General features: G+C 39.2%; 1 protein-coding gene across 2 annotated transcripts in view; it reads right to left on the bottom strand.

The window, feature by feature from the left end:
- LOC119726956 (myosin-16-like) overlaps positions 1-17,354 on the bottom strand; it is a 33,439-nt gene extending 16,085 nt beyond the window's left edge. Inside the window, exons 1-12 of one of the 2 annotated variants that reach the window (XM_038198804.1) lie at positions 17,208-17,354; positions 13,855-13,954; positions 11,242-11,447; positions 9,961-10,090; positions 9,446-9,574; positions 7,730-9,249; positions 7,114-7,342; positions 3,831-3,920; positions 2,418-2,537; positions 1,841-1,984; positions 1,192-1,281; positions 559-787 (exon numbers count right to left, since the gene is read on the bottom strand). In XM_038198804.1, the coding sequence (XP_038054732.1) occupies positions 559-787; positions 1,192-1,281; positions 1,841-1,984; positions 2,418-2,537; positions 3,831-3,920; positions 7,114-7,342; positions 7,730-9,249; positions 9,446-9,574; positions 9,961-10,090; positions 11,242-11,447; positions 13,855-13,911 (2,944 nt within the window). In that variant the 5' untranslated portion in view covers positions 13,912-13,954; positions 17,208-17,354. The remainder of the gene's footprint in view (positions 1-558; positions 788-1,191; positions 1,282-1,840; positions 1,985-2,417; positions 2,538-3,830; positions 3,921-7,113; positions 7,343-7,729; positions 9,250-9,445; positions 9,575-9,960; positions 10,091-11,241; positions 11,448-13,854; positions 13,955-17,207) is intronic. The other variant, XM_038198805.1, reaches the window with a different exon arrangement.
- Positions 17,355-17,657: the final 303 nt, after the last annotated feature.

Raw genomic sequence — 17,657 nt, 5'->3', positions numbered from 1 at the left:
CAATTGCGACAAGGAAATAAACCTACTTGTGTTCAACATTAGGCAACCTGCATGCGCATATGTATCGCATGCATGGTATCTGCGTCCAATGAACATGGCAGCGTCGATGAGTCTGAATAGCGCGAGTTGAGAGTTCTTTTTTTTCTATCCAAAACGACTGAAACTTCTGAATAAACTTCATGAATAATTGGAGTCATTATACCTCTTAACGCCAAGACAACAATCATTGTTTTTAGAGCCAGCTAATGTACTTATTATCACCGTTTAGAATGGACAAGTTTAACGTGTTCCAGGTTGATTTCCTACGTACGGGAATGCCAGTGGGCCGTGTTGTTGGTAAGGTGCTGTGTACACTAACCGCAGCTGAATTCCGCCGTCACTGAACTAGACATTTGTCCATTTTTTTTATTGAATGGAAAATCAAAATTTTAAGATCGAAAATCAGGGTGGGTGGGTGGGTCAAAACAAGTTCGGGGAAAAAAAAAATCGAAATTTAAAAACATCCAAAATGTTGAACGGCCCCTAACATATGTATCCAGCCACAGTATTACTTCTGACCTAATTTTGTATTCTGAAGCTCTGATTTGATCTCATCAGAAGTCTGTGAGACCTCGTCTAATTCTCCCAGTAATTGACCCTGACACTTGAGGGCGTCCTTCTCAGCATTGATAGCATCCTGTAGCTGTGTCTGTGTATAGTGTTGCTGGTCCTTTGCTGTTGCTAGCAGCTGTTGTAGCTGCTCATTCAATGCTTTGGTGTGATTCATCTCATCAACCATCGCTACTTGCTATAAGGACAAAAGTAAGGTTAAGAAAGTTACGATAGACAAAAACCAGATTCACACTGTATAAACTGTAATGCTCACACTTGTGGAAATTGTTTTTATCCCTCATTTGATGGACACTCTTAGAATGGTTTTAAAAGGGTGTATCTGTAACCACCATTGTAACATCTATTATTGTCGACAGGCGGTACACTGGTATGGTACATTATTTAATTTGTCATATCACAGCTTGAGCTAATGTAAACAATTGGAAGCTAAATTACAGGTGTAATAGAGAGAAAAGGGGAATAAACCAACTGATGCTTTCATATGAAAGAATTATATTTTTTAATGTCTTTTTAGTTATTAAAAAGAGCGCAAGTAATTTGTTTCCAGATTTGTGTGGATTTCTGAATATGCAAACACACCTGTTTGTCCAATTCATCTTTCTTGTCCATCGTCTTTGTGAAGAGTGCATTCACTAGACTGTATGCCTCTTCAATACATCCAAATTGTTCCTAAGGAATAACAATCACAAAATAATACTCAGTTATTTTATGAAAACTTGTTTTTAAGGCAGAGAGAAATGTTCATATTTCATGCACAAATGTCTTTTATTCATTACTTTCCTGTGTTTTGACTTGTACCAAAGATGGGCGGAAAAATGGTAACGTGAGATACCAAAATGTATCACTCTGGAGATTTTATGATAATTTATTAACTTAAATGGTAGCATCTGAATTACACCCAAAGATGTGAGGCTACTAACAAGATGTTTAAATCAGTGGGCAGTATGAGGAAACTTGGAAATGAAGGGTATTGACATTATTGCCATGTCCTTTTCTTGTAACGCAAGTTACCAATAAAAATGTATTGGCCAACCAATAGAACTTTATTTTGTTGACATAGTTTTAGTAGTTTAGTCACTTAATTGCAAGAGATACAATGCATGTGAGGAAAAATCTACCCTAAATGCTTTGACTTTATAGAATAACAGCACAGAGTTGAGGGAAGACCCCCTCCCAATGTAACACAAGTTACCATCAAATTGCCGTTTTATTACAACTTGTCAAGCACCTGAATCTCAGCGGCTTTATCCAGTGTGTCTTTCAAGTCAGTATAAGCTTGTAGTTCTGTCTTGAGCTCAGCAATGGTAACCCTAGCTCTCATGTAGTGAGGCTCATAGGTGTTCTGCTCATAAAATGCATGGAGATCAGATACCTGCAAGGATAGGCAATCAATACAACTTCAAATTACAAACCACAACAGCATTACATCAATAATCTATTCCAGAGGTTTGTTTTTCACTTAAATGGACAAGGGATGTTTGCGACGGTTATGATGCATCGGTCAAGAAAAACAAATGCTGAAGTCATTCCATAAATGAGACAGTTGCTTAATATTGGAAACAGTATTGGATCAAAAAGTCAAGATCAAGCCCATCAGTCTTAGGAATAGGCTTTCCAAACTTTGAAACATTTTTATAAAGCATAACTGTCACCACTATGGTAGTAATTATGAACGTACATGTATTTTTAATTTAGAAAATGTTTTTCCATCCTCCTTTCCCTTTGCTGTAATCAAACAATTCTGAGTTAACAAACTCCCTTAAACAAGACATTGCTTCTACTTAATGGCATTACAAATGACTTACTTCTTGCTGTTGTTGTTTATAAGCAATACACAGGTCCTGTTGTAGGTTGTGGATCTCCTTTTGATACTGATCTCTCAGGTTGATCTTATCCTGGTTGGCAATTGATAACTCAGCGGATTTCTGTTTGTCCAATCAAATTGATAAAATGTAGGATGTAAATTGACTGGAAAAATGACCAAACTCAAGCCATTTAAATGGCCTGATGATGGGCAAATGTGTGTGCCTATACGTGTGCATGTAACTTGTGGGACAAGTTGAACGTAATGTTTAGCCCTTGCATGTATATTGCACTGTATTATTAACTGACACTGTACAATACTCTGGTCTTGGGCCTGTGATAAGGTCAATTATTAGCTAAAACCTTTCATCCTTTAAGGCAAGGTTTTTATAATTTTGGTAAATTGTCACTGAATTAAGGATGGGAATGTATGTTTAATATGGTGAACTGTTAAAACATTTAAAAACAATCTGCAAATACCTCAAAAATGCTTCCGTCCGTCCCAAAAAGTGTGAAGGACAGGTATGGAATATTGATTTACAAGTTCAGCAAAGATATTGTTCGTTTAACAGCTTGTACCGGTACTGAGGAAGCGAAAGAGAGCGATATACCATCTACCATGCAACCAAAGCACAATTTGCCAAGCGGAACTCAACTGCGATGCCAATGGAACTCATTTAACGGTAACAACAGTAATTGCCAGGGCCTGAGAATTTCAAGGAAGGACTGTTATTTCCCATGATCAGATGATTGCCGATTTGTCAAGGAATTAGTACACCATTCTGATCATTTATTAAAAGAAGGTTCATGCTAGACCATGCTGTTTGCCTGACCTGAGTAGGCTTTAGCGGGCTACATTCATCAAGATAAATTAGCAATTTATAGCCAACCTAGACACAAAGCGCAAATATTTCCAGTATCAGTAAAATTCTTATTTATTGGGAGTTAATCCTGTCACACTTCCTTTTCAATGGGGTAGATTCAGGCATACCACAGCCTGAAGTAGCTATGCGATTTGCACTTAACCAACAACAAAAATGAATGCCTTTTTGTTCTTGTATAATCATGTCTAAGCCCAAACTCTCCCTAGTTTTGAGAAATACATGTAGATCTTTTATACAAAAACATTTTGCTCTTTGGTTTTTGTCATAGATGGACTTGAACCAGCTAGATGTGGCCAAGGTTCACCTTTTGGATTTTTTGCTGGTTCTCGCACGATCAAGAGCATAGAAGCTCACAGTTATCAACCAGTCAACAGAGCGTGGCGCATGGTACCGTCAAACACGGACGCCCACGGAATGCGCAGCAGGCCAGGTATATACGCACTGATGTCAATAATTACAACGGCAGCTTAAATAAATTGACAAAATAGGAGAAATGAAGACAGGGTCTAGAATTGTATTTCTTGCGAATACCTGATGTAAGGCTTCTTGTAGGAAAGCTAGTTGATTCATCTGCTCACCGACTTGAAGGAGAAGATTATCAACCTCTGTCTGTAACGACTCCTGAAAAGATGTAACGAGAAAGAGGCAGTGCTATTGTCTAGTAGCCCTGTCGATATCAGAAGTTTTGATTATCGATACATGTACATGTATATCATTAAACCAATATGGATTATAATCAAAGAATATTTCAAACAAACATTTTTGGTATGTTGCAAGTTCTTACCAGGTATACAGTTTGTGTATTGGGCTGAATCACTTTGTAAAAAAAGCAGGTTAAAATCTACCTAAAAATACTTTATTGCAGAGTTTCAGCGGGTAAAAAAATTTGCTCCTGTATCACATATGACATCATCACTTTGTGCATTCTTCGTGTGGAAGCTGCTTGAGAAGCTTGGAGCAGTATGTAAAAAAATTTGAAAATATTCAAAAACATTTGAAGAGTTGAGTTGTGTACCAGTACCTGTACGTGAAAAACACATCCATACCTATTTTGTCTTACCAAAAATGCATCTCGGCAACATTTTTACTTCAAAAACTATCAGAAATTACCCCTTTTGTATTTCTTCCTTTCACATCCTTGGTGATTAAGAGTGTAGAAGGCATTTTCAAACCAAGTATTTTCTGACTTTAACGCGACATCAGCGCAAATGTTTAGCCGCCTCAAAATATCTTGCTTAGCTCATAGACTGGTAAGCCTATATGACGATCTTTCACGATATTTCGATTTAATTTTTATATCGGAAATCGTATCGATCTCTTAAAAAAAAATCGGCACATCATGGAATTCGATATGCCGAAAAATATCGCGATATTCTTTTGAATTACCACTTTTGTAACCATTAGAGTCACCACTGGACTTTAAATAGAGCCGCTACAGCGCTCCCATAAAAAAACGCAAACCACAAATTCACTGTTACCGCATTGTACCGCAAGGTCTTACCTATCAAGGGGCAGAACCAACTGACTTAACGAACGTCACGTGTATTGGATTTTGCGTCTTCCACGTGGCAGTACAAACATGGAGCTATACAAACAACACAATCCAGACCATCTTTTTAACCGATTGTTCTCAATTTCGCCCCCAAGTACCAAGTGAAAACGTAATCACGTGCGTCTAAGTTAACCGAAGGGAAACAAAGTCTCTGACATTTCGCAAAGAAAATACGGTGCCTGTTTTGTGACGGAAATGTTTCATACAGAACACTGCTTATTCTCAAAACGATTCGATTGGGATGATTTTTTAGACATGTTTTTCCGGAGAAGAAGTATGTAAGTTCAGCAAGGCAGAACAGAGGCATTTCACCATGGATACCGCACAGGTACTAGTCTCTGAAAGAAATAGTTGAACGAGAAGTTGTACAGACAAAACACCGCAAATAATTGTAGATTATGACGTTGAGAAGTGAACATGTTTCGTTTCGGCGCGCGGTCAGGGGAGCCCTCGTCGGGCCCACAAATTTTCTTTTCCCAGGCGGCGCAGCCTGCGCCTCATCAGGCCATAGATCAGGCAGACCCAAACGACATCCGCATACATGGTTGTTAAGCGCCTCCTACAATACTTTTATGATACGTACGCACTATATAATGGTTTTGTTTCCCCACAATGTGGCGAGCAGTGCGACAGCTCAGTCGATACTAAATTGTGATTTTGCACCGCGAGGTTGCGGGTTCGAATCCACGGTTTTGCACCCGGATTTTTTTTAATTTTCTAACCTGAGGCTTCGGAGGTTTTTTCAAAAAGGGAAATAAAGTCCGAATTCCATATATTTATATATTTTCGATTTTCTTCTCATGTTTTTAGAAAAGTAAAGTCCAAAACTCCATAGCGTATATGCGGATGTCGTTTGGGAGAAAAAAATTTGCTGCCGGGCCAACGACTCCGGCGAAATAGATCAAATTTTCCTGCACATATTTTCCTGACTCGTTCCGTCTCTGCCGTGGCTGTACCCGGGCACTTACACTTGCTTAGTGCCAAAACTGTGCCAAACTTATGAAATCAGTTCATATTTTAACAACAAAAAACGTCGAAAACCAACTGTTCAATCGTGACTTTCGTTCAAAAAAATTGGAAGGATCCATTAATTTTTACAAAGGGGTGCTTCACCCTCTTTTTGGAGTTAACATCGTTTTTCATCAATAAATTCTTTAGAAAAAAATACTTTTGTGAGTTTGTAACAATGAAGAACTTTTTCTGAACAAGAACATATTTCGGACTCCATAAAAAAAATGTTATTTGTAATTTTGAAAGGATGGAAATACTGGTAAATTGTTTTCAAGGAAGCACACCCTTGACCGCAAATGGTGTGGGCTGTACACGGTCTGCACGTGGCATCAGTGCGGCGTGCATTGCGTGCTGGTACTTCGTTCTTTCCTTGTGAGATATTTCTATTTACACATTTTTATCAAACATTTCAAGGTAAATTTTTTCGATATTTGAATGTGGAATTTGTTTTCTCCTTAATTGGCAAAGTAAATGAGAATAGTACTCAAATAAAATTGATGATTTTGTTCAGGACATATTCGGACCATCGGGACTATCGGGTTATTTTTCACGGCAGTGGATGGTGACTTTGGTCGTGTTTTTTGTTTATTCCATTGTTCCATGAATGGAAAAATGACGTCATCACGATAATATTGCGATATCCGATATTTTTTCCATGATATTCCGATTTAAAGATAAATGGATATCGAACAGGCTTATAGACTGGTTCCCGCCAAACAAAGATGATAAACTGCAATTGCACTTAATGATTGCACATACATTAGACCTACGTGAATTTCCTGTCATTTTTAGTCGGTCCCGCGATTGGTCCTTTTGTTCAAGCTATACAAAGTGTAAAGCCCCATGGAGTAAAAATAAAACCGATTGTCAACACTACCAACATGTTGATGTCTTCGGGCAAGTATAAGTGAAGATCATGAAAAACACCTATTTTGACGTGATTTACTTAAAATAACGAGTTTCAACCTACTTGGCACTTTAAGGGAACCATTTTGTATTTAAGATTCTTGCACTGCCTTCTGTTGACAAAACTGTTTTTGTCCAGTGGTCCTACCTTGCTCAAACACCGGCCAACATTTCTGACCAATATCATTTACTCATATCAAATTTTGGATTTTTCAATTTCATTAAAAAAATGATAGACAATGTCAATATCACACTGTAATCAAGTAATATTGATATTTCGACGGAGCGTAGTGTCGCAAAATTACTTGTTTGGAACAGAAGTACAGAGAGACACCAATGCCATACCTTTGAAGTTTGTCGCAATTCAACCTTCGGATTAAGCTGTTCCAGCCTTTCCACCACCTCCCTCCGTTCAAGTTGCTCTCTGGCTCCATCTAGTTGGTGTTGTAGCTCAGCTTTGGTTGTCTTCATTGTCTGAATCTCACGGCGGAGGAGTTCATTACTGATACATGCTGACTCCATGTGACTCATCAGACTGCTAGCATCCAGTTGGCTTGGACTCTCAGCTTCTAATCTGTCAAGATTTAATGGAAAAATGGGTATTAATGACTGTAACATTCAACACCTTTATTGTGGAATTGCGGAAGGAAAAGCTGTCATTTAAAGCGTGGACTACATGTACATGCAGTCCTCTTGGGAGACCACATCACTTCATCACACTAAGCCAAATTATCATTTGTTCATTCTCATTTTGAAAGCAATGCAGTTATTTTGGGTACAAATCAGAATACCTTAGCTTACATATAACAAAGTGGTCCATTTTAGGCAGGGATGTTCAAATTCTATATTACAATTTGGTGAGCAATCATGCCTATATGATTTATTTTCAGCATGTGAAGTAGCATGTGGCCCAATATACAGAGGCTTCTGATAAGCATTGATTAGGGAATGTAATACTTACTTGAATGCTGGTACAACAATCGGTGACGTCAGTGTCTCTGCAGTACTGAGAGCAAGGGGTGTAACAGCTGTGCTTGCATCTACTGAGGCAGATGGGCTGGTTCCACATTTCATATCAACAACTCTAACAGGTGTTGATCCACACTGGGCATCTACTGCCTGGTATGAACCTGTACCTACCCCAACCTCTGTGACTCGTACTGGACTGGTTCCTGTAGAAGAATCAGTGACCAGAGCTGGGTCTGTACTCAGACCAATATCAGCAGATTTAACTGGGGTAGTACCGATGAGGGCATGGCTAGATTGGATTGGTGTGGTTTCAGTCATAGTATCTGACATTCTGATGGGCGTCACCATGACAGACTTGTTTGTCATTTCTACTGATTCAGAGGGTGTGGTTCCAACACTGGCATCCATCAGACCGGTGGGTGTAGTAACAGTTGAAGTGTTGGACACTCTAACAGGTGTGGTCCCACAGTTAGCATCACTGCATTGTTTGGATGCTGTTCCGAAAGCAGAATCTGGCAGTTGACTTAGGGTCGCTGTGACGGACTTGTTAAGAACTTCAACTGGCCTGATAGGTGTGGTTCCGATACAGGCATCAGTTGAACTGGTGGGATTGGTCATAGTCACGCCATCAGTCATTCCAGTGGGTGTGGTTCCATTGTAAGCTTTAGAGACATAAATGGGCGTGGTCATCAAACAGCTATCTGTCTTTAAGATTGGTTTGTGAGGAGTAGTCCCAGTGAATATGCTGTAAGATTTCACAGGGGTCACGCCAACAGAGCTGTCCGTCATTGCTGTTATATTGGAGTGGACTGGCGTGCTACCAACAGCTACACCAGCCACATTAGTGGCAGAAGTCATAGGGTCAGTTTGCATTGTCTTGACCGGTGTCATGGCAACAGAAGTGTTAGCTCTGTCATCTGGTCTGGTACCATGACTGGTGTGTGGTAGTTCAATGGGCACAGTGCATGAACTCCTGATTGCAATTTCAGCTGGTACCACTTTCATTAATGGTTCAAGTTCAACCAGGGCCATGTTTGTCATTTCAAGCTTTTGAACAACTTTTTGGACTGAATCAGTTCCCTGAATCATCTGATGAGAAGCAATGGGAGTAGATCCTGGTAAGCCTAGCACCAATCTACGTGAGCGCATGTGATTGTTGCTGTTTTCTCCATCAGCGTCTATAGATATGTTGTCTTGGTGGATAGTTGGAGCAAGTCTTGTTTCCTGACCCTCATGATGATTAGCAGGTGTAAAGCATGGCTTACTGATCTTCATGACAGGACTACACCCTGCAGCCATTCCCTTCGCCAGTGATAATTCAGATGAAATACCGGACAGGTTGTCCTCTAAGAAGACGCTGGTATCGTCCTGACCCTGGCCAGAGTTGTTGTAGGACTCGTCAAGCCCCAGAGCAATACTCCACAAGCCATCAGTGGTTGGTGTTACAGGATCTAGAGCCAGTGACTCTGTGCTGCTGGTCTTTGTAGGGATTGAGCAGGTTGCTCCTTGCACCTGTTGAAGTAGTAACAAGGACAAAGATTCATCAATTTTCATTTTAGTTTCCTGCTTGCAAAAAAATGTTCAGCTGACATTCCTACTGTACGGTGCAAACCCAACTCCAAAATCACAAATCCTCTGCACGAAGTGCGGGATCAAACATCACCTTACAACAATCGGACACAGATGAAAGCCAAGAGGTTCTTCCTACCTTCTCATTTCTCAATTCTTGTAAGGCAGCATGAATTGCACTATCTACCAATCCTGACACAGTCTGTTCCAACAGCTGATCTCCATCAGATATGGAAGACAGTGGTTCCATCCATTCAGTGCCACTTTCCTGACAAAAAAATCAACAACAATTCTAAAAACTACTTGTAGCATGAAAGTTGTAGGTTTTGCACGGAGCATTACCATTCACATTGATCATTTTGTCAATGTCTTGTGACTAGTAAGTCACAACAATACAGTGAAATCTCGAGTTGTCAAACCTCAAGGGAACAGGTTCAAAATTTGACTGAAGCAGAGTTTTGAGTTAAGCAGGGTTGTATATCATTGTTATACTACAGAAGGCAATGGATTCTTTGTTTGACTTAACAGTTGTTTGACTTAAAGGGTGCTCATTTCATATTCACTATTTTTGTTTTTAAATATTTTCTAATGTCGATTTGTTTGAAATGTATGTATTTGCTTACATAGTTACAGTGCACATACATGTACATGTACCTTTGGAAGATGAGAGCAAGCAGATATTTCTTTGAGAAGGACTTGATTGAGGAGAGACTCAGCAGCTTCGGTCACACTCAGGGCTGTTCTCTTACAAGACGACCAAGCCACTGATGGATCTTTGCCTTTCCTGAAGAAAAAACAATTACAGAAGTGTCAATCCTCTGTAATGTAGCAATTCTTACTGACTTAAAAAATATGAGCACGTAAATCAAAATAAAGGATGTTTATTTTAAGCATTTGTGGCACCTGTGTCAAATCAGGCACTTTAAAGCTATAGTCCATCATTCACAGCCATCCGAAAAAGTAACTGGCGTATTATTGTTGAAAAACTTGTTGGTTGAAAGATAGTAAGGGGACTAAACTCCCTGTAAAATTATTCTTTCTGGCAAGCTCTCATTTTGAAGTAATCAACGAAAGAAGGCCTTTCCAACGGTGCATCTTAAGACGCACCGTAGGAAAATTTAAATTAGTAGTTCGTTTTGTTATTTGGCGCAGCGCGCGCAAGCATTGGCACGACGCACAGGCGCACACGGTTGCTATAATTCGTCGGATCAGTGCGCGACATCGCGTATAGCTGCAATTCAAAAAATGATTCAGAAACTTTTGATTTGAAATTGAGATCCTAGAATGCTGTTTTTCTCGGAATATACAGCTGAAGCTGAGCTGAAACTTCGTCAGGTTAGTTGTTCAGTATCTTTCATTAGATTTTGAACACTTTTATTGCTTCAAACGAACAAAATGCACAAATTACAAATAATGGACTAAATCTTTAAAGATACGTCATCTGTATGTTGTTTGGGTACACAGTAACTTTGATCCACTAATTTAAGACCTCCTAGAAAGGATACAGGAGTAAACATTTGGATATTGTGAGTGAGATTGTTTTGCATCTGTTGACAGCCACCTCTATTCCTTCCAGAAGCAGCCTCCGCATCAAATCTGTACCTGTTATTTCTTTGTCTCTGACTGTTATTATATCTGTTTCATGCATTGAACAAGGGCTACAAAATCCTGGCAGGCCAAGTCCACAACTTCATACAAATGTGAACTGCGTTAAGTATTTTCTAAGCAAACATGTTGGACATGTTTTGTTAAAGGTGCCAGCTAAACTAGATCAAGATGCATAATGCATGTATGGGTGTACATGTACTGATCTTGATTGGTTCCAAACTAAACTGAGTTCAATAAACTTTTTTTTTTTTTAACGGTATATTTCAATGCCTACATGTACTAAAAGCTACATATTTCTCCAAAGGTGTACTTTTGTTCTTTTCAAACCTGTGTTTCTTGCTTTGTCTTCCTCGAGTCTTGTTTGCAGATGTCAATCTGGTAGGGGTGCAGTGTTTGACAGGGGTCCATATCTTCTGCACCATCTTTGCTGATGATCTGTAGTTGTGGGATGCAGTTACATCTTGGTTGAGACTAGCTAGAGGCTTTCTGACTGGAGTCACAAGAGGATTCAAGGTTTTCCCTGGTGTCTTCACCTGCAAGCAACATGTCAGGAAACAGTTTCAATACCATTTATAGTGTAAGTTCAAAAATTACACTTGGAATGTAAGGTTGACAAAAATATCTTGCTTCAACAGACCTGCTAAAAGACCAAAATTTATGGTCGTCTGTGGGGCTTGTGTTGAAAAACTATTCAGGCTCTGGGGTTTTGGGGGTTTGGTTTATGGTTTTTTTTTTTTTTTTAAACATGACATATCAGTTAAAACTTTGCATGCCACTTAAAACAATACCGTAAAATAGCAACTAACAGACAAAAAAAAATACTAGAGCTATGTCTGTTCGAACAGAACATAAGGCTTTTTCGCATTTAACAAATGTTTTCTGTTGTGTTTATCCTTTTGCAGTCACTTTTGAGAGTGCTTGATACAGTTAAAGGTTATTCAAAATGCTTAGAATTCCAAAAATAAAGTGTTATCACATGACGTCACATGCCCTGCGATGACGTCATCTTGACAACACATGTCAATGCACATTTTGTCATTGTGGTTTTGGTTTGTACCAAGTTTAAAGTCAATCCGATGAAAGGAAGGGTACAATTTTGGAAGCAGAATACAATTTTAAAATATAAAAAAATCATAAAAAATCAACCGATGACGTCATCGTGACGTCACTTTGGACTTTGCATACTAGTACCATGATCTACCTACCCACCAAGTTTCATGACGATCGGACCTTCCCTTATATGCATTTTTGATGACGTCATGATGACGTCATACAAACCAAATACAAAAAGAATTTTGAATTTTGCATGTTGCGTTCATGAGATATGGCTTAAAGGTCCAAAAATTCAAAAAAACATATAAAATGGCACAATGACGTCATCATGACGTCATTTCAAATTTTACCTATAACACTTCCCGGCCTACCTACATACCGAGTTTCAACCCATTCAAACTTACCGTTCTGTAGATATAGGACTTCAAAATATGCACATTTGTGATGACGTCATGTGACCCATGATTACGTAATCAGGATGTCACTCTTCGGGACACAACTTTGCCATAAGGACAATGCATATGCTTAGTTTGAATGATGTATGACAAAGTTCAATGCCAAAAGTGGCGTGTACAAAAATCATGTGCATTGTCAATGGGATTTGAAATAAAGCTTTGACACATGACGTCACATGCCCTGCGATGACGTCATCTTGAAAACCATCCTCAATGTACATTTTGTCATTGTGGTCTTGGTTTGAACCAAGCTTAAAGTCAATCCGATGAAAGGAAGTGTGCAATTTTGGAAGCAGAATAAAATTATAAATATTTAAAAAATCATAAAAAAATCAAATGTTGACGTCATCATGACGTCACTTCGGACTTTGCATACTAGTACACTTATCTACCTACCCACCAAGTTTCATGACGATCGGACCTTTCCTTATATGTGTTTTGAAAATCCGCATTTTTGATGACGTCATGATGACGTCACATATTTTTTCAAAATTTTATGCAAATACCTATTACCTAACGAACCAAATACATAAAGAATTGTGAATTTTGCATGTTGCGTTCGTGAGATATGGGTAAAAGGTCCAAACATTTAAATATTCATATAAAATCGCATGATGACGTCATCATGATGTCACCTTATTTTGTATCTATAACACATCCCGGTCTACCCACATACCAAGTTTCAACACAATTGGACTTACTGTTTTGTAGATATAGGACTTCAAAATATGCATGTTTGTGATGACGTCACATGGCCCCTGATGACGTAATCATGACGTCACTCTTCGGGACACAACTTTGCCACAAGGACAATGCATATGCTTAATTTGAATGATGTACGACGAAGTTCAATGTCAAAAGTGGCGTGTACTAAAATCGTGCACAAAGTCTATGGGATTTTGGGCACAAAAAGAAGAAACCCCCCCCAAAAAAAAAAAATCAGAACAAAAAGAAAGGCTTATTCGCAAATTGCGAAAAAGCCAATTAAATGCATATACTTTAAAAAAAATCAGCCTCCTCTGTAGTCTGTAAGTCTAGGACTTACGTAAATATGTTTGTCTAGAGGCAAAAAGAAAAGGACTAAAATGGTACATAATTGTGTAAATAGAAGTCACTGGGCAAGCAATGGTACACGCATTATACAATGAATGTTTATTCATGTAGTATCTAGAGTTGTCAAAGAGGACACTGCATCTGAATCATTACATTGGTCTTAAACTATGTGTCCCAAATGTGTTTTTCTTGTCTGCTAATTCTTCAGCAAAACACGCAGCTCCAAATATTTTTGCAACTCTGTGTACTTTATGCTGGTGTACGATGTTGGCTATTTAAAGTCTGCCGACTACGAGTGGTAAAACTACGACACAATTTGAAGTTCAAATTAAGCGGCCGGAAGCACAACAGTTTCAGTATCTAGGATTAGTTGAGTTACCTGGGCACCGACATTCTCCTTGTCAACTGTCTGGTGTCTTTGTGGTGTAGCAAACATGATCGAAGAACTACATGCACCCGACTCTACATGGATTTGGATTCTGCAACGGACAATTCAACAGGACCAAGATTTACATGTTAGCATTGGCAAGTACGACATGATTGATACAAGGGCCTAACAGAGGATGTGTTTAATGGCATGCAACATGCCGGGTGCCCTTTACACATGTTGAATTTACCTCCTTAAGTGCCGTAACAAATAGCTGTTAAAGTTTTGTGTTCATATTAATAATCAAAGATGATGGAGAAACCAATAAAAAAAATGCAGTTCTTGGAGTCTGGTTCCCTGACCAAACTTCAGATGAAGCGGAGCAATTTATAGACGTCAGGGAATTGTCAGGTGAGGGACCCGTTCGAAGACATGATGCATGACATGACAGATACATATTAACCAATTGCAAACAAACTGTGGACTTACAAAATTTGGTAAATTGGGGGCAGCAGGTCTACTTGAAAAAAAGTCAGTTTTTGTCCAACGCTGGTCAGCCAACCATTGTGGAAAATTGATACAAAAATTCCACTTTTCTTGAAAATGACAAGCAGCACCTGTGCCTGTGGCTGTGCCAAGATTGCACAGGATGCCGGACTGTTAATAATTGATAAGTTTCTTTAATTTTTGAAACTGTCAGAATGTTGTAAGCCAGTTTGGCATTCCAATAATAGTGAGGAATTTGGGCTTCTGCGCAAGCGTTTATCTCGTAACTAAGGATTCTGTGCTATATGGTTCTGCTAGTGTGGTTGCACAAAATGGTGATCGTTAGCCCCATAAATGTTGCCAATTTACCGGACTAACTCTGTAAATAAAAGCCACACTTGAAACATGCACCCGAAAATATAGAACTTTGTCAAGTTTTGATTTTAATAATAGACTTTGTACTTTATTTAGGCCTATGCTTTAGAAGCACACTCACCCTTCTTATAGCGATAGAAAAAAGTTCAGCATTTTTCAGACGGCAAATTTTTGTGTAATTTCGTGTTAGAATTTACATGTAGATACGCAAACGTGTGGAAACGAACCTGGAAATCACACGAAAAATAGACGTCTGAGAAATGCCAAACCTTTTTCTATCACTAGTAATAAACATGATAAAGAGGGTGAGCAGTGAGTATGCTTTTAAAGCACAAATAAATATGCTTCTTAAGCATTATAAATAAACTACAAGGTACAAGCCAAGTCTAAATATGAAAATCAAATCTTGACAGAGTTCTACCTTTTGGGTACATGTTCCAACTGTGGCCATTATTACGGAAGCAGTCCAGTAAATTGGCCACATTTATGGGGCTAGGTGATCGTAAGCAAGGATCTTTGGTTAGCACCAAACATGCCAAAGATTCCTACGCTATAGCACCGCGTAGCGCTAGCGGCGCTATAGGATCTTTGGTCGCCTATAGCGCTATAGGATCTTTGCTTAGTACTGTAGCCGGTCCAGGTCTGACTCCCTAACCTACCTACATCCAACCTGGGCTAGTTAGCACTGTTGCCGAATAAATGTGGCCAATTTACTGACTACCTGCGTAAATGAAGGCCACACTTGGAATATGTAACCGAACATGTAGAAGCATACTCACCCTCTTTATATACATGTAGGATAGAAAAAAAGTGCTGCATTTTCAGGTGTTTCTTTGTCGTGTAATATCATGTTGACATTTCTGATGCGCAAATGTGTGCAAACGAATCTGGAAATTAGCATGAAAAATAGACGTCTGAAAAATGCAGCTTTTTTATCTATCCTAGGCCTACTTAAACATTAAAAAAGAGGGCGATCGTGAAGTGTAGGGCCCCTGTTTTGTTTTGATCAAATAAGAGTCAAAAATGTTTTTTATTGCTAAAAAATCACCTTTACAATAAAAAGCAGACTTTTCTCAATTCAAATGACACCCGTTTTGCAATTTTGAACAGATTCTTGGGGTAGAAATCCCGATTTTCCTGCGCGGTTTATGCCTTGCGATTCAGCGCGCCGTGCATGCTCACGGTAGCCTACATCGCGTGGTGATCGCCATCTTTCTTTTCGGGTTGCGTGTTGTCGCTGCGCTGTCGTCGTCATTTTACCCCTAAATTTCCCTCAAAAAATCAAAACCCTGTCCTCTATCTATGACATACCTATTTATTGAGAATGTCGCCAACTAGTTTGGTAGGTCCAATAATTTTAAAGTGGATTTTGTTCCCTTATACTATAGGAACCGGGCCCTACACTACACGATCGCCAAAAAGAGGATGAGTAGGCTATGCTTCTTTCTAAAGCAAAAATAAACTACAAACAAAGCCTATAGCCTATAGGTGAAAATTTAAATTTGTCAGAGTTCTACATACATGTTCGGGTACATGTTCCAAGTGTGGCCTTTAAAGGGAATACATACAACATTTGCAAACATCGAAAAACAAAACAATCAATTTTTTACAAAATACCTTAGTAGGATGTTGGTAAATGACAGTCTAAAACATCCTGTAAAATTATGGCACCTGGTTAGCCCCACTAGTGTGGCCCTCGGTATGCTGCGCTGAACCTTAGGTTCAGCGCAGCATACCGACGGCCACACTAGTGGGGCTATCATTAGCCCCATAAATGTGGCCTATTTACTGGACTGCCTCCGTAAACATAGGCCACACATCCACATGTACAAAAATCGTGTCGACGGAGCCAAATTTTGATTTTCACATTTAGGCTTAGTTTGTAGTAGCTGGAGTTACCCAGCCCTGAGTTTTATCATTGGGTTGTCTATTAGGCAACCCAATGATAAAACTCAGGGCTGGGTAACTCCAGCTAAGTTTGTAGGGTTTTTTTGCTTTAGAAGCATACTCACCCTCTTTACAGGCTAATCAGAAAGTGCTGCCTTTTTCAGATGTCTAATTTTTGTGAAATTTCATGTTGAAATTTTGATACGCAAACGTGTAAAAATGAATCTGGAAATTTCACGAAAAATATACATCTGAAAAAGGCAGCACTTTCTGATTAGCCTATAAAGAGGGTGAGTATGCTTCTAAAGCAAAAAAAACCTACAAACTAAGCCTAAATGTGAAAATCAAAATTTGGCTCCGTCGACACGATTTTTGTACATGTGGATGTGTGGCCTATGTTTACGGAGGCAGTCCAGTAAATAGGCCACATTTATGGGGCTAGGCTATCATGAACAATGATGAAAATGAAATTGGGCCCAGTTCACTTGTTCATCATGTTCATCATGTTCTTATACAGTCAAATTAAACCCAGCATCCGCGACCCTCCATAGTTTGTGAAGGTCTAAGTATTTATATAGGGCCTAGTAAATTTCTACAAATACGAGAAAGAAGCTCACCGTACTGTATATCGTCTAATATTAGTCGGCACAACCGGCACTCGGCACACTTTTTTTACAACCAAAAACAACGAAGGACGCGCAGCAAGCTGTGGCTCGAGCTGCTGGTGGCTAGCTCTTTGAAATTCGAAATTTGCGCGATAGGCGAATGAGGGCGCTGTACACACGCGTCTGCAGGAGGCTAGTCTACCGGTGCAGCGCATGCATTGTAACCATTGATCTAACCATGGAGCTATAGCTCCATGATCTAACAAACCTAGCTGGCGGGTGCCGCACGAATGTATAATGGGTGGAGTCGTAAAGTTTGTATTTTTTGCATGTTTTAAATAATTGTAAGTTCAAAGTTAGGATTAAAAAACATCTTGCGTAAAGGAAAGCATGTACATATTATTTTTGTGGAAGGCGATTTGTAATTAATAAACGACATTGCTGTGAATTTTGGAAATGATC

This window comes from Patiria miniata, unplaced genomic scaffold, assembly GCF_015706575.1.
Source record: "Patiria miniata isolate m_02_andy unplaced genomic scaffold, ASM1570657v1 HiC_scaffold_2, whole genome shotgun sequence".
In the NCBI taxonomy this organism is placed as follows: Eukaryota; Metazoa; Echinodermata; class Asteroidea; order Valvatida; family Asterinidae; genus Patiria; species Patiria miniata.
Note: the sequence above shows the minus strand (reverse complement) of the source record. Positions and strands in the feature narration are given on the sequence as shown.